Here is a 26,723-nt window from a genome sequence, read left to right as displayed (position 1 = left end):
ATATCTTATTTCGCTGATCCGATCAATGACGTCATTGATCGATCGCGCAAATTATGACAGTACAGTCGATCACTGAGTTTGCATAAAAATGTAATTTAAATATAATTCGATCCCACTCCAGTCGATTGATCATTGGCAAATCTAGCAGGAAGAGTTCAGGCTTTATTCTGTTTCAACTTGACTGTTCTCCTTTGCAACAATCTACAACGCCCCCACAACAAGAGACACTGTAGTCGAGTAAATTAACATTTGTGAAATGTCCGCCCTAAGCATTATCTAATGAACCGTTTGATAAGATGAAAAAAAAGTTAGTGCTTTATCATGAAGCTTCGCACACAGTAGCCTCAGCCTTGCACGCTGATATCTGACCATGACATGTTAGATCAGACATGGGCAAACCCCGGCCCGCGGGCCAAATATGGCCCGTTATGCGTTTTAATCCGGCCCGCCGAACTTATCCAATAAGGCTAGAATTTTTTTTGTTTGTTTGTTTTTTTGTTTTTTTGTTTTTGTTCAGCTCAGTGGCCGAGTAGTTAGAGTGTCCGCCCTGAGACTGGAAGGTTGTGGGTTCAATTCCCGACCGGGTCATACCAAAGACTATAAAAATGGGACCGATTGTCACTCTGCTTGACACTCAGCATTAAGGGTTGGAATTGTTGGAACACATGATTCCCGAGCGCGGCGCTGTTGCTGCTCACCGCTCCCTCAGGGGATGGGTCAAATGTGGAGAACAAATTTCGCCCCACTTAGATGGGTGTGACAATCATTGGATCTTATTGGATTTGGATTTGGACATTTACAGCAGGAGACGGCACGGTTTTGTGTTGAACACAGCAATAATGTCCTGATAGTCCAGAGAATCGGTCAATTCTTTTTTGAAAGAAAGCAGGGACAAAGAGTTCAGTCTATCAGTCAACATTGTGGCACTGTTGCGTGTTTTGATCCTTTTGACAGCTGAAGATAGTCTTTCTACATGTTGTCATGGGTGAGGTGAGGAGCGCGCATGCAGAAGACTGTTGATATTGGTGAATACATCTCCGGGGCGTGCGTCGAGCACTTCTATGAGCGTTTCCTCGTTGGCTTTTGGCTTCTTTTTGAGCTGCTGCACAAACACCGTGTGCTATGCGTCCCCCACGGAGATGGAAAAGTGGTCAGAGACGGATTGGATGTACGCGCTTTGTCCTCAGCGCGTGACAGGCAGCAGCGGCTATCATGCAGCCGCATGTGTCACACGTACTGTGGGCCCGGGTTAAATTTTTTTTACTTTTACTTATCTTTAACTTTACGCCTTGAATTGAAATCTATTAATAATAGATGCAGTCACCAGGTTTGACAGATCACAGTGTATGTGCTATTATAATCTATTTACATTTCTCCTCCCACTTTGCCAAATAGTGTGTAAATGCCGCATCTTGCGTATTCATTGAGGCAAACGTACTACCTGGATTAGGGCTATTTTATAATAATCATAATAATAATAATAATACATTTCATTTAAAAACAGCACCTTTCAGAACACCCAAGGTCACTTTACAAAGCATAAAAACACAGCAAAAGTTGAGCTAAAACAATAAAAATGAAGCTATTGGAAAAGCTGTTTTAAATAAGTGGATTTTGCACATTTGAAAAACGCAGTCCTTAGTGCACACTATAAATAAATTGGGTTGTACATTTATCTGTGTGTTTTTACTGTGCTATGAGGTCCAAATGCTCCTGGTCCGGCCCATCTGTCAAAATTTCAAACCCATTGTGGCCCGCAAGTCAAAAAGTTTGCCCACCCCTGTGTTAGATGCTACACAACATCACACAAATGGAAAAGGCACCTCCCCATTTAGACTCCCATTAAGCAGTCACATGATTTTGCTCTTCGTACGATATACAGTACATGTCAAAATAGCCGCATCAGCCATGATGCTCTGATGTATTCTGGGAACATAGTGAGACTTAACAGTCCAGTATACAAATGGATTTTGAGAGAAGCTCAATGATCAACACTCAGGTTTCTCAAAGTGGAAACGTCTGAACAGATTTCAACTGATGCATTTTCCACAGTTGAGTGAGGCATCTTATCTGTCCGTGCATCATATTATATGGTCTGAAATGCGCTTCCCAAAACTGCCCACAAATCTGGAAGCATAAAAATGTCTTAAATGGAGATGAAGAATTGAAATTCAGTGAGGACTAAAAGATCGAGCTTAACGCTTCAATCACATTGTAATCAAGTTTGAATGTTTGACAAAATAAGCTTCTTTTTTTTAAATTAAAATTCTAATTTTAGTTGACAAATAGACAGGTATTTTTTGACAAAATAAACTTGTCACCAATGCATCATGTGAATCAGTGTTCTAAGAATTGGTATATATACGGAAGAGGATTAGGGCCAGTGAAGAGAGAAAAAAAAGGTTGGCAGGATTCTGACTTTATCCTCAGAATTGAGACTTTAATCTCTGAACTCTGACTTTAAAGTGAGAATTCTCACTTTTTTCCCGGAATTCTCACTTTAAAATTAGAATTCCAACTTTAGTCTCAGAATTCTGACTTTAATCATATAATTCTGACTTTAAAGTGAGAATTCTGACTTTAATCATATAATTATCTTGAAAGTCATGACTTTAAAGTCAAAATCCTGAGGAGTAGGGGCAGTGTAAAGAAGAAAAAAAAGGTTGGCAGGAGTCTGACTTCATCCTCAGAATTCTGACTTCATCCTCAGAATTCTGACTTTAATCTCAGAATTCTGACTTTATTCTGATTTTAAAAGTGAGAATTCTGACTTTCTGACTCCCGCCCACAAGTCATAGCTCTACGTCACAAAGTCAGAATTCTCACTTGAAAGTCCGAATTCTGAGAATAAAGTGAGAATCCTGCCAACCTCTTTTTTCTTCTCTTCACTGGCCCTAATCTTTTTCCGTATACATAAGACCCCATCACTCTTTGAATAATGACACAAATGGTAATGGTTGCTAACATTGCTTAACATTTGTCCAAACAATATTGCCTTATGGCAGTCTGATACAATGAACTTTGAAAGGTTCCATAATAGAACGTGAATGTCAGTCATATTTTTCTGTAATTCAGCCCTGTAATTACATTTACCTTGAGTTGCAAATCATGCATGGCTGATTGTGAAAAGGTTCGGCTAATGAAGGTCATCCAAACACCCAAACAAGCAGGGAGGGATGTCAATTGACATTTTAATTATTCATCCTGCGGTGACGTCCAACTTGACTCACTGACAGTCAAGATTGGTTCCTCACTGCTCCTAAAATCAAACAGCCTGCCCGACATGTTGTCTCGAGATGCTGGAGGCCTGAAGCTGACATCTTAACATAGTGCAATAACTGCAAGAGTGTACAGCAGTGTACATAGTAGTACATATTAAGTAGCCCATAATGAAATCATAAGAATTGGGCACTTTGTGAAGTTTGGCATGGTGGTAGATAGGGCACAAAGTTTTGGGAAACCCATACAGGTCGGGTGAGCGCCAAGGTGACTAATACGCACAAAATCAAATATGGCCACCACAAAAGACTACAATGTCATCTGAGGTCATGTAAGCACCAGATCCTTGTTGAACACGCTCTCTATAGTTTTTGGTGTGAGAGACAGAAATGAAAAAGCCTCTAAGCCCTTGTCTGATGTCATTCCAAAGAGAGGCCAATGGCAGAAATTCAACAGAGATCATCAAAAAGTAACAGCTGTGTAGTTGATTAGTGAGGACCTTCAGAGGAGTACAGCTGATATGTAGAAGCTCCTTATTCCAACAAAGGCTGACCTTGCACATAGCAACAAACCAGACGATCTAAACAGCCTTTTCCCAGTGCCAGCAAGAAGAAGCTGAAATGAGGATCATGCTTCACTTGCATCATGCTGCCAAGAAGGGTCAGACCAAGGCCTTCCACAGGACACTGAATAGTGATGTGGGGCTGCCTATCAACCGCTTCAACCTCTAGAGTCAAACAACATTGTTTGTTTGCAAACAAAGCTGATACTGTAAAATATTTCAGAGGGCTTGGTTGGAGTTGGTGAATTTGTTATAGCCCAAATCCTAAACTCTTTGAGCTGTAATTTAGGACGACTTAGGACGGTGTTTTTAAAGCGTTAAAAAAAAAAAACTCAGTTAACTTAGTTTTATCGACTTCCTGTGGCGGCCTTTAACCTCTGCTCATGTTTCCAGCCAAATTGGAAGGAGTCAGAAGATGATATGATAGAGGCGAGAAGATGGATAAACACGGACTGTTGGTAGTTTTACTTGGCTTGATGCTTGTTGGAGAATTCAAAAATTATTTGAGCACTTTGCGAAGCTAAATTTGGTAAACAGACTGTTTTTTTTAATATAGCGCTTTATCTACACCATATGGTGCCCAAAGCGCTTTATAATGCCCCACATTCACACATCAGTGGTCAACTGCTGCCATGTCACCTGGGAGCAAATTGGGTCTCAGTGTCTTGCTCAAGGACACATCGACATGACATCACCAGGGACGAGGATCGAACCCACAACCTCTTGGTTGGGATACGACCACTCTACCACTGAGCCATACCACCCCAAATACAAATGGCAGATTAGTTGAACGTCTTTGGCGGATCATCTAAGAGGAAAGGACTTCTACGGGGCCTCACGAACCAGCGCTGCTGGAGTGTGGTACTCGAGAGGTTTTGAGAATAGAAGATGCCTGTAAAGCTGAGCCTGTTTTGATCACTTTAGTTATATTTTACAAGAAAAGCATAGATTCAAGGATCAAAAAAGCTAATAGAGCAGTCTTTGAAACTAAATATACTTTCTATTTGATGATTTTACATCAATTCCAATATTTTACCCAGGTAAATATCTGATACAAGCTTTGTAGAACATAGTAATAGAAAATGTGATTAAATTGCGATTAATTTCAGAATATTGTGCGATTAATTACTTTTTTTTAACCAATCGTTTGACAGCACTAGTATTTTTACTAGAGCCGATTACAATTTTAATCAGATTAATCATCTTAAAATTTGGATTAATCGTGATTAATCATTAAATTAAAAAGCCTTTTTATCAAGATTTTTTGCTCGCCAAATTAAGAGAACCTGTTATGTCTTTCAACATTTAATGTTATCAAGACATCTTCAACATTTTTTGATCCACTGCACACACTCATCCTCTTTTTCTTATCAGTTTATTACTTGCATTATTTAAAATTAAACAAAAAAGACCCCAATAGTTTGACATGAACAAATATTATGAATATCATATGCAAACATTTATTAAATGCTTTACTTTAATGCATGTGGTTATGCTTATTGCTCAAACACAACCTGTGCTACCTTTAACGTAGCCATCCACTGAAGCTAAAGGATCATCTGTGGTTAAAATTAATAGTGTGATTAATCTGCATTAATACATGATAAAGGAATTTTTTTTTTTGTGATTAATCAATGAGTTAACACTTTAACTTTGACAGCACCAATGTTTACATGATTCAAACTTGACACCAAGTGATGGAAATGACACAAAAGCAGCATCCTCCATTATGAAGTCACACAGCATGAAGTCTGTTTGACAAAGTGCGCCGCAGTAGACACTGCTAATTAATCTGATGTGTCATGGAGACGTGAAGAACGCTCCGTCGCCATGGACACGGTGGTGTTAGATAAAAAGCCTCCGAAGAGGATTAGTCACACTAATATTTCAAATCTGGATGCTTGTCCTAAATGTCAAAGAGGCAGTGTGTACGTTGAAATTCACCAACACAAGCTCAACATCAAACAACACTGAAGGCACACCAATAAGAAGCGTAATTAGTGTAATCATGGTGGGAGGTTAGAAAGAAAGACTCGTTATTATTCACCTCTAACCGGCCGAGCACAACAAAGTACCACTTCTACAAAAACACACTTAATGATAAGTAATTACGCCAGGCTTACACTTGCCTGCCATGTTAGGTAAACATACACACAAGTGTGAAGCCTATTCTCAAACACAAGATTCAACTATTTTTCATTAATGTTAAAAAGGAAATTATATTATAATTAATATTTGTGTTGTGGTTTTAAACATTACAGTGTTGTCACAATGTAGCCTGACCGGCCTCAAATGGACCTTTGACTCGTTTAAAAGTCCATTTGCAGCCCTTGAAGATTTATATTTGAAACCTTTGGTGTCCATTTAAAGGCTTCCCACCTCTTGCTAGGCCACATAGCTTTTTATGTGGGTTCAGTCAGTGGGAGGTCTTTATTAGGTATACATTGACCATCTTGCTATAAACTATATAGCAAGTAGCAGTAGTTAAGACAGAGTCTCTTGAGTCAGTGAATGAGGTTTAGCTTTAAGCCCGCTAATGATCTCCTTAGGCCTGTGGATTGACATGAATCCTTTGAGAGCATTGGTGGTCGGGAAAGCATACCAGAGAAGTTTCATTAAATATTTACCGTGTTTGGCAACCATTAACATCTCGCAACACCCACAGATCAGAGATCACTTACCTTTATCTCGCTTAAATGCACACGTTAGCTTTTTTGTTAGCTTTAGTCGCCACAAAGACATAAGGTTGTGTTTTTCTGTCTGCCTGTTGTTGTGTCTGATCATCAGACCGGCTAGTGCGGAATAATGTTAAATATTAATGTGCGGCGTGATTACGGCGCGAGATGGAAAGAGGCAGGAAGTGCAGTGGACCTGACGCGCTCGTTCATCACGGACACTAACAGAATCTCAATCCCACTGGTGTGTTTTTAACCTTGGCTCTCGAAGAAAGCGAGAGAAAGTGTGACGATTGGAAGAGGCAAAGAAAGATGAGGCGGGAAAAGGAGGAATGAGAAGTGAGGGGGGGTGAGTTATGAACTGTGGAGGATACAATACAGAGATGGATGGAATGAGAACAAGAGTGAAGTAAAAGTGAAGATGATGAGTGGTCTACACTCACCAGCCACTTCATTATTGGACATTTACCAGAATAAGCTGCTGCATGTGAACATATGATGATAATGGATTTTTCTTTGGGCTTAGTGTAGTAAAATGTGGCCTGGGGTTATTCTACACGCCTTGTTCCAAGTAACAAAAACAAGTGTATGTTTATGAGTACAAAGCAGCTTCTGCTTAGTATAAATGCTACAGTAGCTTCTTTATTCATCAGACGATCATGTTTATGTCACCTTGCCCTCTACAGCCTGTCCTCACTTTAAGAATACCAACAAAGACCACTCTTGGTGTTTTACGGTATTTGCCACAAACACAAGCCCAAGACCCTGAACTTTATCCCCCCAAAAATCTAAAAATAAGAGTAGACCTCCACCAAGGTGAAATAATCCCAATTTAATTTGTTTATTTTAAATTATCATTGAATATTAGTCAAACAAATTGTATTGTTTTCTGTGTGAAAAAGCATAAAAACAGTGATCAGGACATGATCATAAATATAGATGGGACAATTATTAATAAAGTTGAGTTCACCAAATTTCTAGGAATTTATATTAATCGATCCATAAATTTCAAAAAGTATATCGATGACATGGCAAAAAAAAAATTGCAAAACTTGGTGGATTATTTTTCAGATGGCATTTGTTTGTATCAATCACTGTTTGAACCTCATTTAACCTATTGCAATATTTTCTGGAATAATACTTACCCTAAATTTACTGCCGAATTACTCATTCTACAAAAAAAAAAAAAGCCATTATTACAATATCCTGGTCTAAATACAATTCTCCTTCAAATGCTCTCTTCCATGGATATGGTCTACCGAAGCTCCCTGAATGCAATCTTTTTCACAATCTATGCATAACGTACAGTGTGGTTTACAAACTAAATGGCCGTTGGTTTGAACTTGTTCCACTATTGTCTTCGTCTCATCCACTAAATACCAGAAATAGATTGCTGTTAAAAGGGAAATGCAGAAAAAAATGACACATACTCGTTTTAGTATATGTTATATGAAGGTCCACAAATGTGGAATGTCCTGGACAATGATATAAAACATTCTGCCTCTCTCTTACCATATTTAAAAGAAAATTGAAACATAACTTACATAGGAGATATGCACCTGATGATATTTGACAGAATAAAGATCAATAGCAAACTAATCAGCCGATTAATTAAAAAATATATATGTAATGAATAAAGTAATCAATTTTTAGCCCTTAACACTAACTAAATTAGCTGATTTTAAATTTTTGGGGAGGATAGGTTGTTTGAATGTCATTTTTTTGTCTTGCCTTGTAATGTGTTAAAAATGAAATAAAAAAATTGACTGTTTTTTGCCCATTTCAAAATGAGTAATCGTTCGGGCCCTACTTCCATCCATCCATTTTCTTAACCGCTTTTCCTCAAGGGTCGCGTGGGGCGCTGGAGCCTATCCCAGCTGGCTTCGGGGAGTAGGCGGGGTACACCCTGAACTGGTTGCCAGCGAATCGCAGGGCACACAGAGACAAACAACCATACTCACAATCACACCTATGAACAATTTGGAGTGTTCAATTAACCTGCCATGCATGTCTTTGGAATGTGGGAGGAAACCCACGCAAGCACGGGGAGAACATGCAAACTCCACCCAGGAAGGCCGAAGCCCGGACTCGATCTCGCGTCCTCTGCACTGGGAGGTGGACATGCTAACCAGTCGCCCACCGTGCCGCCCCGGGCCCTACTTTTTAATGAAAATGTTAAACAGTTCCTCCATTTATGAAATGATTCTAAATTGGAATATTATGGTTAAAACTAATTGTAACATTTAAAATATAGTGTTTTTACTATGAAACACCTGGTGCCAAGATTTATTTGTATATACGGGTTAAAAAAAAAATCGGTGTAGTGCATCCTCACTTCAGCTGTCAAAATGATTTTATGGCTCCCAGTGTTTGTTTGTTTTTTCCTGTAAGAGAAGGTTGAAATTGCTCTTAAAGTATTTAAGGTTGTCGACCCTGGTATCGGGAGTATGACGTACAGTGCAGTGACATTAAACATTGTTGACTGAAAATATCTTTTTTACTATTGAATCTCATTTGAGTGTGTAGGTGTACCTAATGTTGTGACCTGCCACACTGCTCTATCTGCCAGGCTCTTATCTTTTTTTTTTTCCAAGGTCTGGCAGTCACTCAAGGCATATTCAGCATAAACAAACAAGCCTGCAAGGAGAAAATAGCAGTCGGTCTTCTCGATTATCTCTTCACTATACTTATCATCACATATAGCACCACAAATGTTATTTTCTGACCACTTGTCCTAATGGAAGCTGGTGGAGGGAATTTTGGGCCATATATTCTCACGTTGCTCCTGAATGTGCCTCACATCATGAGCGTCAGTGATGTGTTTTTCATATTTATAGCCAGTTGCAGACAGGGGAAAGCGCCTCATTTCCACCTCCATGGTTCACATCCTTGCCTTGCATCCTTTGCTTCCCGCTTCCGTTTCCACGTGCCTCTCAACTCCGTCAATGACCTTTTCTGCCCGCTTTGTTTGCGTCTCGCCATGTTCAGTGAAGGTGTCTAAGGGGAACGTATCCTCAGTTGGCCCGAGCCAGCCAAGCGGATATTTTGCCAGGGCAGACTGCCACATCAGCGACATAAACCAACCAGAACCAGCCGCAATAAAAGATTTGAAAGGGCTGTTTGTTTCGACGACATCAAATAAGCTGTTTCATATGACATTTGTCACTCTGTTGAGAATTTTAGCAGCAATTGTCTGGGGTTTTATTAAGCTTGAGAAACACTGCAATCATTTCTGTCTGAACATTTCATGCCTAATTGTCACCTCGTGACAACACCTTCAGACTTCAATCAAATGAGACATTTTGTCCTCACATCTGCAGGAGTACCAGTCATGCAACTCCCAGCCTTGTCCCGACCTGAAGAAGACAACTCCCTGGACCCCATGGACACCGGTGAACATTTCCGACAATGGCGGGCACTACGAGCAGCGTTTCCGTTACACGTGCAAGGCTCGTATCCCGGACGCCAGCCTTCTGGAGGTGGGCAGGCAGAGGATTGAGATGCGCTATTGCTCCAGCGACGGCTCGACCGGCTGCTCCACTGATGGTGAGAGACTATTATAAAAAATCAGTTCATGTTTCAGCTTATGTCATTTATCAACAGACCAAAGCATCAGACATGTTAATTAACTTCCAATCCAAAAGCCAATTTTTAGATTATAACTACATCAATCTTTGCCATGATACACAATTTGGACAAAGGTATTGAGACCAGCTTCTTAATGAATCAATTTAAGGTTAGGCTAGAATGATAAATTTTTCTACATACTCTACATTTTTCTACATACACTCACAGAAATATTTTAAGTCTTATTTAAGATTTATTTAATTTTTTTACCTAACAAATTCCCATTTACTTTTTTTTAATAGATCATTTTAACACAAACCTACCAAATAAAACTTATATGTTACATAAAGCCTATTTTTAAATGCATAATCCTCAGGTTCATGTATTTAGTATTAAATAGGTCTGCATTCAGTTTCATCCCAAAAACATAAAAATAAAAAATAAAAAAATGTACGTGTTTTTTTCCACATAGCAGTAGCCTGATTTTTATGCTAGTCCAACAATATACTTTATGTATTTTAAATAAATACTCTTATTATTATTAATTTACAGTAATTATCCATCCATCCATCCATTTTCTTGACCGCTTTTCCTCACAAGGGTCGCGGGGGTGCTGGAGCCTATCCCAGCTGGCTTCGGGCAGTAGGCGGGGTACACCCTGAACTGGTTGCCAGCCAATCGCAGGGCACACAGAGACGAACAACCATTCTCACAATCACACCTATGGACAATTTGGAGTGTTCAATTAACCTGCCATGCATGTCTTTGGAATGTGGGAGGAAACCGGAGTACCCGGTGAAAACCCACGCAAGCACGGGGAGAACATGCAAACTCCACCCAGGAAGGCCGAAGCCCGGACTCGATCTCACGTCCTCTGCACTGGGAGGCGGACGTGCTAACCAGTCAGCCACCGTGCTGCCCAATTTACAGTAATTAGACTTTATTAATACTAAATACATAAACCAGAGGATTATGCATTTCAAATAAATAGGCTTTATTAGACTAATGTATATATGTGTATACATATCATATAAGATCATTTGTTAGGTTTGTGTTAAAATTACCTTTAAAAAAAAAAAGTAGGCTAAATGGATATGTGTTATTTTAAAAAAAAAACGTAAATCTTAAGTTAGACTCTTAAGTTAGTTTCTGTGAGTGTACCAGATACTAAACATAGGGAGACCAGAATTTCAAAATTAAAAACCTGGACACTAGACAATTTTACTGAAAATCCAATAAATTGTCACCAGGAACTATTTATAACAAATTTAATTGCTTGTCAATCTGGTGACTGCTGGTTGTGTTCTTACTTTAGCTAATGCTAACTGCTGTCTTGGTTGACAGTTCAACAGCACTAAACAAGCCAATGCACTTAACCAACCTTTTTTGCTCAGTACTGGCAACTATTGGAAGCTTGCTGAGCTGTTTACCTCGTGCTAGTCCCACATTGTAGGACTGCAATAAGCTCAGTTTGCATTTTGTCTGGCCGGCGACCACAGCATTAAGCTCGTAGGACTACATATCCCATGATTCGTAGACACGTAAGTTCTGTTTTGACCAAAACACGCCTGTTAGCAATTACATGCGGAATGACAATGAGAATGCAGGTGTGAAAGTAAACAGGAAACATTTTAAAGTTAAGCGGGACTGTGCCAGTTTAACTGAGGCCGAATGCCAAAAATGGCTATTTTTGCCATTTCTGGGACAAATATTTTCAGTGGCCGAATATTTGGTGCATCACTAATTATAATGACAAATATAAACACACAAGCTAATGTTAGCATACCCTGTTGTATCTTTTTTCTAGACGCCTCACTATAACACTACACAGTCTCCACCTAACGTTTTTTTGCTGTGGCCAACATCCCATATGCCAGGAATACACAAGCCCTTCGTTTGCCTCCATAGTTGTTTTTTAGTGTGTCTCATTCGTGCAGTTAGTGCCTAGCTAAACAGAAATTGCCAATGGAAAAGCAGCAGACTTCTTTTTATTCCCTTTTTCACTTCCAGGTGTAATATGTAGGTGTCATCCAATACTTATATCAACGTGGTGTGTTTTTGTTGTTGTTGTTTTATATTCAGAGTGAAGACCCACATTCTTTGCACATCCCATCACAGCTTGTTATTCCCATTAGACCCTTCAGAAACTGTACTTCTAAGCATTTGTACAAAGAGGCAACTAATTGGTATCTTGTTAAGTGCAAGGATTAATGTGGGTGGTGAAACATCACACGAGCAGTAAAAAAATAAATAAAATGGTGGTGTTGTTGGGGAAACAAGGGCTTATCATAATGGCCTGTTCTACTTTGAGCTGACTCTGTGTGGTCCCTCATGTCACATGCATCTCCCTGCTTCATTATTCCAGATGATCAGTCTAGTCCAATGCTGTTACAGGTAAGCATTGTTGATGTTGTACTTTTAAATACACCTCCAGGGTTAATAAGAAACACCACAGGGCACGTCAGTTTTGAAACTTTAAGATGTGTGACAGTCAGACACCCAAGAGAGCTTTAACTGGTCTGCCCTGATCCTCATTATCAGGACGTATGTGTTTCATTAGAAATTGTGACCAGAAAGAAGTCTGACATCAGATCACGTGCATTAATCACAGCAAGTGACAAAAGAGGGAGCAGGATGAAGTCTCACTTGTAGGATAATGCAGCCTGAGGGCTACGACTGGCAAATCCCTTCAGTGATCTTCTTTTTTGTTTTTTTAAACAGGAAAAATATGAATGATTTAATTAAGTAGCATATTATTTTGTCAGACATCCACTCAAACTAGACAATTATTTAAAAAATATATTAACTCATTCATTGCTATTGACGGCTATTGACGTCAGAAATTAATTTTAACTATTTCTATTAGTTTAACATTTTTTTCTACTTTTGTTAACAAGAGAATGAAAAACTAGATTTTTTTATTGTACATTTAAAACAGATATAAAATGTGTGATTATTCCTGAGTTAACTATTGAAGTCATGCGATTAATTACTATTAAAAATTGTAAAAACGCGACTTAAAGATAATTAAAAATTTGAGGCGTCAGGCGATTCAAATTTTTCATCGGAATTAATCTCATGACTTCACTAGTTAACTCACAATTAAGCACAAATTTTATATCTGTTCTAAACATACAATAAAACATTCTAGGTTTTCATACTCTTTGTTAACAAAAATAGAAAAAAAATGTTAAACAAATAGAAATAGTTAAAAATAATTTCTGATGTCTATAGCCGTCAATGGCAGTAAATGAGTTAATATATTTTTTAAATAATTGTCTCGTTTGGATGCCAATTTTGAGTGGATGTCTGACAAAATAATATGCTCCTTAATTAACTCATTCACATTTTTCCTGTTTAAAAAAAAAAAAAAGAAGATCACTGAAGGGATTTGCCAGTCGTAGCCCTCAGGCTGCATTATCCTACAAGTGAGACTTCATCCTGCTCCCTCTTTTGTCACTTGCTGTGATTAATGCACGTGATCTGATGTCAGACTTCTTTCTGGTCACAATTTCTAATGAAACACATGCTATGCTTATGCTAGAATCATGATTTTTTTTTTTCTAGTCAAGCTAATCTGTTTTATCAAACCCGCTTGTCCTCATAAACAGAAGGACGGTACTGTGTCCATAATGTGTGTTTACATAAACTGTGTTACAGGACTGTGAACGCAGCTATTTCTAAACAACTGTGACCCCGGTGGTGTTTATTGTCACAATATGAGCCAAGATAGAAAAACAAGGTGTGAATCTTATCCAAAATGTTACACTTTATGTCTGGTGATGTAGTACTGAGTAGCGTCTAAAGAGGAATCAAGTCGTTCCTCCCGTCTCGCAAATCAGACAGGGAAAATAAAAAATATGTGCTCGTATGCAAATGAAAATAGATGTTTATGAGCCAGTTCCATTCACGGTCAGTAGTGTTTCAAGTTTATGGCCTTCATTTTCATTTCTCATTTGAAGCCGATTCATTACAAGCGTTCCCTTTAACACACTGTCTGGCCGCTCCACTAATCTCCCATCACATCATCTTGTTTGGGATCTCTTCGGACTCGTTTGTCGGCCAGGTTGTGTTGTTACACTTGGATCATGTGCTTTTATCACACCATCATCATGTTATGTGTACATGATGTGTCTTTATTTCTCTCGACTCACGTTAAGATGAGTATCTCTCCTTATTACAGGAGATAAACGGTGAAAATGTGATTTTGCAGTATACCTCATACCGTGCTGTTTCACATGAGTGGCTATGGCTTAATGAGTGTGATAAGTTAATAACCTGTAGTCAGAGTCAAAGCATTCTTGCTAAATGCATGTCTTTTTATTTCCAACCTGGCCATTTTTATTGGTTTTACACATATTTAGCTACACCATATCCCTTCTTAACATTTCTTGCTACTATTTTCCATGACATCTGATTTTAAATAGATTTTGTTATAAAAGTGTGATGTGGTAATTAAACATTGATTTTAATGGGTTTTCAGTCATAATGGCCATCTGAGGGAATGAATGATAATAATAATAACAATAATTATAGGTTTTAATTGTACCACACTTTACATTTATAAAATAAATGTGAAAGTGCACCAACATTAAAGGGAAAGTCAACCCCAAAAAATGACTTTACAATAATATGTTGTATGCACACCCACTAGTCAAACATGGCATTCTGATTAATATTGCATTTGTGGAAAATCCACCCATTTTATATATCTCAGGAGCGGCCATTTTGCCACTTGCTGTCAGCTGACAATGACATCACAGTTACTCATCACGGAATGACCAATCACAGCTCAGCTTGTGAACGTCACATGACCGAACTCAGGAAACAAAAAATCACTAATGAAAATAAAGCAATGATTTTAAGGAGTGAATTCTAATTTCACACATACACATAAATCGGTCTGTTAAATTTCTAGTGTTCAATCAAATACGCAGTAAGCAGTGTTATTTTAACATCGTTAGGATAAAAAATTACACTCTCAGAGTAACTTTCCTAGCGTGCTAGGATGGATGTTGGGTGTAACCTGAATAGCACTACCTTGAGTGTTAAATTCCCAATGTTTCCAAATTTTCAGCGTGCTGTCCAGTGTCGACGTTTCAATAGCAATACATCCAGTTGTTGTAGCCAGGGCGGTGTGGCTCAGTGGTGGAGGGGTTTTCTCACAACCCTGAGAGCCTGCGTTCGATCCCAGGCCAGTGTGACTATGGAAAAGTATCCTTGAACAAGATACTCAACAGTAGTCATAAGTGTTTAAACACCAGAGTTAAGTGTAGTTTGGCAGAATTAAATGTTTAACACTGACACTAGTGTAGATTACTTTCAACAGTACTCAGTGTTTACCAGTTTAGATTTTAACACTACACAGTGTTGGGGTAACAATGGTTAAGTGTGAAAAAGTAACACTTTAAAAAGTGTCCAATTTACACTCATTTGTGTGGACACATATAAACGCTTTTCTAGTTTTAGATTTAACACTCAGTGTCACTCTAACACTGGCAAGTTTTCTGTGTAGTCTTTAAGTCTGATTCTTAATTGGATTTAGGTCTGGGCTTTGGACATATTTATTATTCCTCTGAAACCGCTTGAGTGATGCTTGATCTGTATGTTTGTGGTCCTAGAATGTAAATCTCTGGCCAAATATGAAATCTCTCATAGCCTAGTACAGGTTTTGTTCAAGCATATTCCTATTTTTAGTACTACCCATCTTACACTCGAACTGTGCAGCTCCTACTGCAGGGGTTGGCAATCCTGGTCCCGCTTTGTTCTCTTGATTAATGCCCTCCTTGCCCAGTGCATGAGTTTTGGTGGGCGGCCCTCCCTTGGCAGGTTTGTGTGCTTCCATGTTCTCTCCATTTGATCATGATGGATTCGATGGTGCTCCTGGGGATCATGAAAGAGTTGAATATTTTTTAGAATCTAACACTGACTTGTACTTCTCAATAACTTTGTCACTGGCTTGTATAGTAACATCATTTAAGCGGAAGTCAACACAAACATTTTCTTTACAATCTGTTCTCTACACTAGTCTAAACAGTATTCAGATTAATATTGCATTTGTGGAATATTAGTTAAGGAGCAAAATCCACACGTTTTTATTCATCTCAGGGGGCGGCCATTTTGCCTCTTGTCGTCGAAAAAATGACATCACAGTTGCGCAGGGCTCAGATAACGACCAATCACGACTCAGCTTCCAAATGTCACATGAACTAACTCGAAAAACAGATGAGCTGTGATTGTTTCACACTTCTCACTGAATCCAAGAACCTGTCAGTGTCTTGTGGGCCTAAAACGAATAAAAGCTTTAGTCATAAGTCATTTTCTGTGTGACCACAGGCCAGCCCGCAGTATAAATGATAACTATAAAAGCTAATATGCTTGTCTGGTTCAATCAATAGAAAGAAAAAAAATGACCTAGTCTCAGTAGTCATATAGTGGCACTAACATTGAACTTCATGTGTTAGACCTCCTCAGTGTAGTTTATGTTCTTAATTGTATTCACAAAGGTCAACATGGTGTGAGGAGAAAACCACAGCCGTCTCTTTGGAGGAGTTTATTTTGTGGTCAGCTTGCTTTAGTGAGCGGTGGCTTCATTGTTTCCCCTGGAGAAAGTGTGGGATGTCAGCAGGCTTGATGCGTTTCACTTGAGCTGATGCGCGATCAGGGCCAGGACCCTCTTGTGGGCAACAGATTACTTTTCGACACAGCGCAGACTTGGTGGACGCATGCCAGCGCTGACGGATGGTAACCGCCGCGCTATCCTTATTGTCTCTGCTTTGTTTTGCCTCTCTGCTCAGCCAGCACGCTTCGCTTTATAACGGCCGCATTGCTTTTATCAAGAGAAAAACACAACGGGCTTAGCTTACAACTGTGCAGTTTATTTGAAGTTTTTTTTGTTTGTTTTTATCACAGGTCTTCTCCAAATGCAATATTTTATAAAGTGCTGAAAATGAAGATAAATCGAGGAAATGTACAGTTGTTGCAAAGTTACATCCAATCCGTGACGTGGTCCCTGCAGAAGTGGGTATACTCTAAATTTTCACTTTTGTTTTAGTGGTAGTAGTAGTCCAGAAAAGCGTCCTGTTTTAGAAACGGTGACATGTAAGAAAAATTGGTCATTTGTACTCACAATAGTAAAATTATGAATTGATTAGGAGCAGTTTGTAGTTATTACTAGTAGCACAGGCAGCTTAACTAATTCAAACCCAAAAACGTATGAATACGTTTTTTTGTTTTTGTTTTTTATGCTAGAGCATACAGAAGGTTTTGATACAGCTTTTGACATGAAAATGTGGCTTAAAATAATGGTAGTTATTACAAAAAATGGCCAGCAGGTGACAGCAGAGTATAAGAGATCAGCCAGGGCCATGTTGCAACAAGCTCTTTTTGCCAGTGTTTTCAACAGGCTTGTGAATAATGATGAAACTTAGCTGTATCCTAATGCTAATTGCTCCAGAACAGAAACAGATGCTTTTTTTCCTGATGAAAGAAGAGATCTTCTGTGGTCCTTGCGAAATTAGTCAAAATCCAGTAACAGCCAGGAGCGAAGGGGGTTGCTTCAGTGAAAATGGCTGGGAGTGAATGAGTTAAATTAATCTAAAATGTATTTATCATGACCAGTCTTGCTATACTATATAACTAAACTATATCATGTAGTTAACTGGCGGGATCAAACCCACACAGCGAGCAAGTCTCTGGTGTATGAGCGCAGAGCACTTCCAATGAGCTAAAACTCCGGACCATTGTCACAGCTCAGGACATTATTTGAAGGATTATTTTCCTCGGTATGACCCACCCTACTCTGCATCTGATTGGCTCATCAGTCCTCATGCTTAAAGTTAGCCGATATAATCAGTGAAGGCAGCAAGTACCAGCCCGGACGAGACCACCGCATCCAATCCGCTCTACTTTGTTTGCAGTGAAATGAAAAGTTCCCTGTCAGGAGGTTTGGACTGTGCCTTTTAATGAGGACAAAAAAAGATCTGATCTTGACCTTCAAACTTCTTGTTGCTTGTTTTCTCCTTTGGATACTTTCTTGGTGTGGCGCTGGTGCCTCTATTTATCAGGGAGGAGGAGAAAGAAAATCCAACTTTGTTGTCTTGCTTCTAAGTAGCTTTTGTTTGTTTTTGCATCCTTTGCCCTTTTATACATTGAAAAACACCAAATTGAGGCCCACATCTGCAGTGCACTCCAAAACAATCTTTTAACCTGGACTTTTCAAAAGCATACCTTTTGGCTTATCGCTCTAATTTATTCCCATGAGCATCTGTTTTCAGACGATTTCCACCCACCTTTAAATACCGTGACGTTGTCAGCTATGAGTTACTGTGCAAGTTCTATGCAGCCCAAAAAAAACTTGGTGGTGCGTTCAAGTTAGGGCCAACCGTCTGTCAGAAGTCGAGATCAAGCGATTCTTACCAGACAATCGAACGGACCACATGAACAATAAGCCAACATATGAAAAGAATTGCTGCGTTGGCATTGTGATTTCATAGTCTTGAAGTCAGATGTTGGCTTTGACGGAACCCATATGGGATATTAACCTGATGGTGGAAAAACACAACCTAACAGTGGAGTCTTTTTTGTCATTATACCTTCCAAAGCATTAATGTAACGACTACTACTAGCTTTCATCTTGTTGTTGTTGTTTGGCTCCTTTGAAGACCAAACTACACAGATGTTTTTTGAATGAGGCAACCTTGATATTTTGTAGCAAGACAAATTATATTTTCTCATATAACAACCAGGTATCCCATTACTTTTGTGCACATCATTTCATGGCTATTTGTGAGTCTTCTGTTTATTATGCCCCTGTGCCCTTTTAAGAGTTGTAATTGCTTTCTCTTTATTTGGAACCTGTGTAAAGCTTCCCTTGAGGAAGCTGCCACCTGACAGATCTCAGATCAGCCCAGAAATTTCTGTTGCATGGTTCCACTGTGGGCAACCACAACATCTAATACAATGTCACACGCATACAGTATGAATCCAGGACACTTTTTTTTCTCACTTGTGGGCATACAATATGTGATATAAATAAACTTTGTTCACATTTGAAGATGTGCACAGATACATTGCACTCTGTGTCCTTTCTTGCCACGTAGACTGTGCACGTCTTCTTTGTAACACGCCGCAGGATATGCGCAGCTTGTCAAGCAACAGGAGTCACTTTAAGTAATGTCGACTTTTTTCAAGCTGTAATAAATACAACTATTTTCTTAAAATACATGAGTATTTCTTTTTACGTTTGGATAATTTAGCCTGAGTGTCAAGCAGGAAGGTAACAGGTCCCATTTTCTTTGTCATGATAACTAGGAATTGAACCCACAACCTTCAAGTCTGAGGTTAAGCACTCTACCACTAGACCACTGAGCTGGTACTGAAAGAAGGAAAAATGATCTTAGTAAATATAACAAAATGAACCATATTGCACTCGTCTGTTTTCATACTTGTATTTTTTCCCCATTTTTCTTATTACTAGATTATGCAAAATCTTAAAATAAGAAAACTCACGAAACCCCAATTCAGGGTCTTTGATGTTGGTTAGTTGGTCATCTTAAAATGTGGGAAATGCTTGTTTTAATCCTCACAATATTTAAAACTGGCTGTTAACACACAATGCCAAGACTGCTTGATCAAATAAGATAATTAAGTAATAAGTATCTTAAAATAAAAACAATGATCTTGCCTGACAATTTCATTTTAAGTAAAAATAACTTGTCAAATCAAAATAAGCAAATTTAGGTTAAATTTAAGAAATGATATCTTACTTAAGACATTTTTGCAGTGTAGATCTTAAAACACTGCATCCTTTTTCATCACTGCCCAACTCATCAAGGACAGATGGATTAAATCTCTTGTAATTATATGCGCAGATCAATAGATAAATAAACACAGTCACTGCGAGTTTTAAAGTGAACTGTTTGTTTTGGCATAGGAATGTTCCATTATCGTGATACACATTGAGAAAATATGTATATAAATATACAATATATTTGAATACCTAGAATACATCAGGCAAGGCTAAACCTATAATTATCTAATAAATCCTAATATATTAGGTTTCTACTTGGCCAATGCTCCAACAACAAAAAAGAAAATACCAATACTAATGGTTAGATAAATCTTGCTTAATCTTGGTTAATGCAACTGTACTGCATTCATTACGTCTACAAAGCACAAACACTGCTGACTTGAAACTATGCTCAGGGGTAGCATATATGCTGAGTTAAACCCATTAAATTTGAGTTTAAAAAGAATGCATAGTAGAATTCTCCCCTTTCCACATGAAGTAGCAATTTCCTATACAGGCAGAATCTGCAAATGTGTCTTGTTGGGAGATTATAATTTTTTTCGCACCTAAGTGGTAGGCCTATACCTATAGAGCCATTTAATTTGTGGATTTAATGTAGAACTGCACTGCATCATACTGAGAGCTGGAGCTAAAAACGTTCTTGTAATGCATTACGGAATGGATAAGACACAGCTTTGGATAAATAATAAAAATATCAGAAAAGGGATGTTCGATACCACTAGTATTTTTATACAAAACAATGACAAATAATTTTAAAGAAAGACATTTACATCCCTGTGTAGCATGCTTCCCTAAAATTGCATGAAATTAATTGCATTTAAAAATATATATATTCTGATTTATAAGTTCCCGATTATATAATGGCCACAAAAGTATTGGCCGCTGTCACAAGTAAAGTTTTTTGAATACCAGGCGCCCATCCCGATTACAAACAGTTCTCTACGTATGATGAACATTAGTACAAACTACAACTACGGTGATTAACATATTGTTAAATTAATCATCGGTATGGGGCCGATACCTGGCCTTAATTCAAGGTATTGTTTTTTTGTGACGCGGCCATTTTTACAATCAGCAACTAGACATTTGAAATTAGAAGTATCAAAAGTTGCTAATAATTTCATGCATTTTACGATAAAAATGCTATATTGGGATATATAGGTCTTTCTTGATCTATTATTGTTTTTATTTTGAAAATTGTATGTAATAATAATAATGCATCAGATTTATATAGCGCTTTTCTAGACACTCAAAGACGCTTTACAATAGAATGGATACATTATTCATGCAATCACAGATTCACACTGTGGTGGCGGTAAGCTACTTACGTAGCCACAGCTGAAAGCTAGGCTGCCAGTGTGCGCCTACGGCCCCTCCGACCACCACCAAACATTCGCACCTTCAATTCATACATATACCAGGGTGAGTAGCACTGGAGGAAATGTGTGTGACGTGCCTTGCCCAAGGACACAACCACTCATGACTTGGGGAGAGCGGGAATCGAACAGCCAACCTTCTGGTTACTGAACTGCTTGCTTCTACACCCTGCACCACAGCCGCCACATATGTATCAAAGATACTTGTAGTATCTAAAGAAGGTCCAATCACATTTTTTTTTGCACTCAATTCCGAGTTTGAGTCACTATTTTGTCCAGAATACATTTGATAACTTCATTATTTTTCATTATTTGTGGTCGCTACTTACTTCCCCAGTACAGGTGATGTCATCTTCAGTCGACACATCGTTTTTAAAGGTATTAATTCTACATGAAAAATAATGAAGTTATCAAATTTATTCTGAACAAAATATTAACTTTTTACTGCTGAAAATGGCTCAATGAGTCAAGAATCCCTTTAAGTATTTTTGGTCCAATACCTCTGCAATGCATTCTCAAGACAATGAGTGGATACATATTGTTCTAATTATCTTTCTTTTTTTTTATCGATAGAGGTATCCCAACATGATATTTTTATTTGTAAGTCAACAGTCCTTCAAATCAATAATCAAATAAAATATTATATTTCTGACTTTACAAATTAAGAAAATACAATACAGATCAGCTGAAAATTACGTGATCAGATCCGATTTCCAATCACATGATCATATTGGAACAGCTATTGGTATCATTACCTTGTATCTGTACTGGCAGAAGTCTGAAAAAAGTGGTATCAAACATCCCTCATTTTTATATCTGTCACAGCTAAACATTTTTATACGGTGCTTGTATTGAATCTGATTAAATTCTGCAGAAAAAATTGCCATGTCACTAGGCTGAAAATTACATACACTTATAAACTTTGCATTTTTCTATGGCAATAAGAGGAGAGCTTGCGGTTATGCAAATGATTGCATTAATGAGATGCAACATGATGAAGCTTGCCAACCTAATCGTCACGTGCAGCCGTTCAATATGTGGTCCTTAAAGAAGTCTGGATGAAGAGTATCAGGTCACAGCTGCAGGCGAGGTCAGTCCGTGCCACTGGCCTTTTAGAATCGATAAAGAGCGCACGCCTCGACGGACCCTGTCGGCGCACACGCCAGCCAGCTTGTGAGGTGATGAGCTGCCAAGGTCGGCCGTATTTATGAAGTGGTTGAGGACTAGCGTAAGGTAAACACTCCGTCGAGCAAGGGATGGAAACATGAATGGCAAAAATTGACAAAATGGAAAAGAAGATATGAAAATAAAAGGCCTGGAAGAAGATGAGAGATGATGGTGATGATGATGATGGAGAAAATGGAGAAAAAGTAAGGCCTTAAGAGCCGGAGCTGCATTATCGTCTGTAAAAGTTGAATGTGGCCAAAGAATGACTCATCCGACAATGGCCCGGACACTCACTGTAATTTCATTGCAGGTGATTATCATTCACTCAAACAGATGGCTTTTCATTCTTACAGACCAGATGATTCTCAATGCCTCTCACTGGCAGCAACATTTCCACAGTGCTGATTAATGCATGCGGTAATTAGAGTTTAATAAAAATTTAACTTTCGGATTCCGTGATTCATTCCACATGAGGGCACCAATGATGAAAACTGATGTTGTTTGATGAACACGAAACGCCGCACTTAACTTACTGAATCCATCTTCACAAAATAGAAATGAGGTCTGTGATGCACTACATTTGTGCAGCTGTTCCTAATCCATCATTCTTATATGGCCGTTTCTGTCTACGTGGTTACATGACAAATAGTTTTAAGGAAATAAACTCATCTTCCGTCTTTTGCGTGCTTTAGGTGAGGTTCTTCATCTGGGGAAGATCTCTGGACGCACTGTGAATGGCGGCTGGTCCTCGTGGTCTTCCTGGACGCAGTGCAGCAGAGACTGCAGCCGAGGCATCCGGAACAGGAAACGGACTTGCAGCAACCCGGAACCAAAGTACGGAGGGCAGCCATGCATGGGGAGTGCCCAGGAGTACCAGGAGTGCAACACCACTCCTTGTCCTGGTAAGGGATTCACGCTGAGGGCTCTATTTTTGCTCTGCGTAAAAATGGGCATGCACATCTAAATTTTTGGGCCGTTCTGCACCTCTCTGGGCATACTGACAATTTGGAGAAAGTACTACAGATCCGGGTTATGGCACCAATTGAAAGGTTCTGAGTGAACCTCTGCCAGTCCTTTTATCTTTAATGCTTGCAATATTATATTAACAGTAACAACCATAAGACTGCATATTCTCAGTTGAACTATTTACTGGCTACCAGATGCCCCTTTCTCTGAATAATGCGGAAGAAGGTCTAATGTATCCAAAATGGTTAACTATTATACTGTCTTGGTTGGGTGGCTCTGCCTAGCCAATATGCCAATATGTGACCCGATGGTCTAAACTGGTTCCAACTAGATAAGTGTACCAGAGTGCAGATAGGAAAGTCGACTATCTAATCATATATGCCAAAGAGGCCTAATCTAACACTCAGCCAATGGCAACTTCAATTATCTACACTCAGCCTAAAAACTAGCACATCCTACTTTTTGACCTGAAAAGTCTCGTTTTGCGTATTTGTGAATTTTGGTAGACACGCTACGCCTCCTTGGGCGTTGGTACCAAAGCCACCTCGATTTTAGACTCGGTAAATGCAGGTCTAAATGTTTGCACAGGTGGATTAGACGACGAACGCATGTGGTGAATGCCACCGGATTTCATTCATAAATATGACAACAGCGTGGTGAATCATTGACAAAATGAATTATTTGAACCAATTATTATCATTATCATCTTAAAAATACTTTAAAGCACCCCTTTGATTGAATGTCACAAATGTGTGGGGGGGTCACACATGCATGATTTTTTTTTATCCTTCGTATTCAAATACACTAGTAAACAAGATTAGTGTATTTGTGGAACCTACTACGTTTAGAAACAAAAATGAGGACTAAAAATGCATCTAAAATCGGTTTTAACCCTCAAGTGTTTCACCCTAATTGTTTATCTGTTTGAAATAAAAAAGAAGAAATAAGCGTATTTTTGAATAGTGTTGTAAATTCGGTGTCTCCACAGGAAGCAATTACATCCCCTCATTTGCTGTCCAACACAGACACACTTCTCCACATCTAAGCTATCTTCTCCCTCTTGAGTAACGAATCAAGAATCGTGGCGCCAAATGACTTGCAAATCTTTAGGAATCACAAAAGAAATCAGGCGCGGAAAGAAGCTGTGATGAAAACTCCAATTTACACCAAAGAATCAAAGAGGCCATCCCTGAGGCACTCCGCTATGTAATTACACAGCAGATCAATTATGCCACTGGCGATGGCAGCCCTTGTTCGCTTGTGAAAAGCCCAAAGACTATTTATTGTCTACACATGGCAAAAGGATGCATTATAATGAAGAGAATCCTTTCTGACACGCACACACGTTTTGGGGGACAAACTGACAAACGTATGCTGTACCGGATGATTATTAATCTGAAAACCCCCTTAGAGAAGGTTTTAGGTATTTTGCTAATAACCTGGCTGTGCGCGTAATCTGCAGCACCCTCAATCTGTCTTCCTAAATGTTGCCATGCTGGAAGTAAGCAGAGGAGACAAGGGTGCGAGCAGCCATTAATGCTATTTTTACAGCCTGTTAATTCAGTCCGAGGTTGGTTGCATGTGCCGGAAAATTTTTACGTCTCCTGCTAAAATACATAGAGCAGCAAGGGATACTAATGTGTCTTGTAATAGTGTCCGTGTGAAAGTGAGAAACAATTTTTTTTTCTTAGGCATCCCGGCAGACGTAGCGTGAGACCAGCTGTGATCCTCCGACACATCTAATCCTATTCTTTTTAATCCAACACTTTGAAGGAGGAAAACAGGTGTCGCGCCGACTATCCGTCTGGTTTAGAAACAAATGAATCTGTGTTTTTCTCACAACTTCAGCCAAGATGAGACGATCCGTCATGGAGGGCCAGGAATCGACTGGCGCGTCACTTTGAGATAGAGAAATTACGCAGAGATGACAAAAAGCAACGGCAACTTCAATTACCCGCGCGGAGCTGCCAAGCACCAGCGGGTCTTTAAAAGCAATTCTCAGATGCTTCTGAAAAGGGAATTACTCTCTGCCAAGATGAGGCTAGGATTTATCCATATGATTGGTAAACAATATTAACTGGTAATTCTCTAGACTGCCCTCATAATATTGTTGATTTTTTTGATCGAGTAGGAATTTCCGTTCACACCAACACATTATAATGAGATGTACGTGCTTTGCGATGATAATAATGCCCAATTTTGACAGTATTTACATCAACAATATGTTATCATATGTAGAATACAAAATGGCCGCCCTCAGATGGATACAAAGAGGTGGATTTTTCCACTTAAATCATATTCCTCAACTGCAATATTAATCATAATACTGTGTATTATGTGTGTGGATTTGGAAAAACTGTGTGGAATTTAAACGATTTTAATACAGTAGTACTAATAAGTCAAATAACATAAAATGAAAGGTTTCATAAAAAGAAGTTGTAGTGAAACTGATGTTGGGACCAGAATCTGCTTCTCAAGGTGGTACAAAGGAAAAGCAACATGGATGCTCATTTATCTCAATTAAAAAATCTGTTAAATTTTGGGGTGTGTGGAGTTATCTGGAACAGCTGGAGGAGGCATACTTTCTGTCATGTCAAAATACACACACACGCGCGCTCCAGACAACTGCAATTTTTCACACTTTCTGTGTCTTCTAAAAAAAAAAAGTTTAGTGCAGGTCCTTTTGAACTGTAACATGAATCAGACATGAGTTTGTGTTCCTGAACTATCTGATTTGACAGCTCCTATCTTGTTGTTTTGGTTTGATGAAATCCAAGATTCACTACCTGCCCTGAATTCTAATTCATTGTGAGGACAAGATTTGTTTTGGGGGAAATTATGGTGGAAGTACCAAGGTTATAATTGTTATGAAAACTAAAAAAACAAAAAACAAGACTCAAAAGCATTTTCCTTAGCTTAAAGATTAAATATGTAAAAAATAATAAGAATTTTTAAAAAAAGACTAAAAATACATTTTACATTGATAAAACTAATTATAATTAGAGCAAAAATGTTCTTTAATTTCATTTTTGTTAGTATCGTGCATGTTCTTTCGGGGTTCCTCTTAAATGTATATTTCTGTATTAATGTTCGGTTGTACAGAAGATGGAAGGTTGAACCCTTGTTTGGGAATTGTAGTTTAGTAAAAAAAACAACTATTCTATAATAAGAATAATGCGGTAGAATGTGTCAGCTGATTCTAATTGTAAAATGCTTTCTTCTCCATTTACTATTGCGGTCAAATTGTATTTATTTTTTATTTTATTTAGATTTGAAAATGTATATATTTTTTTTATATTTTTTTTATTTCATATTGTATGTGTGTGTGTGTATATATATATATATATATATATATATATATATATATATAATATATATAT

The 26,723-nt window shown here is 38.5% G+C and overlaps 1 protein-coding gene across 5 annotated transcripts in view; it reads left to right on the top strand.

Moving 5' to 3' along the window:
- The window catches only part of sema5a (sema domain, seven thrombospondin repeats (type 1 and type 1-like), transmembrane domain (TM) and short cytoplasmic domain, (semaphorin) 5A), a 152,830-nt gene that overhangs the window by 115,369 nt on the left and 10,738 nt on the right, over positions 1 to 26,723 (top strand). For all 5 annotated transcript variants that reach the window (XR_013289762.1, XR_013289763.1, XM_077554846.1 and 2 more), the window contains exons 16-17: positions 9,777 to 10,002; positions 23,070 to 23,279. Coding sequence is in view for 3 of the 5 variants with exons in the window: in XM_077554846.1 (XP_077410972.1) it covers positions 9,777 to 10,002; positions 23,070 to 23,279 (436 nt within the window). In the remaining 2 variants the exon portion in view is untranslated. The remainder of the gene's footprint in view (positions 1 to 9,776; positions 10,003 to 23,069; positions 23,280 to 26,723) is intronic.

The sequence above is a fragment of the Vanacampus margaritifer genome, chromosome 20, assembly GCF_051991255.1.
Source record: "Vanacampus margaritifer isolate UIUO_Vmar chromosome 20, RoL_Vmar_1.0, whole genome shotgun sequence".
Lineage (NCBI taxonomy): Eukaryota > Metazoa > Chordata > Actinopteri > Syngnathiformes > Syngnathidae > Vanacampus > Vanacampus margaritifer.
Note: the sequence above shows the minus strand (reverse complement) of the source record. Positions and strands in the feature narration are given on the sequence as shown.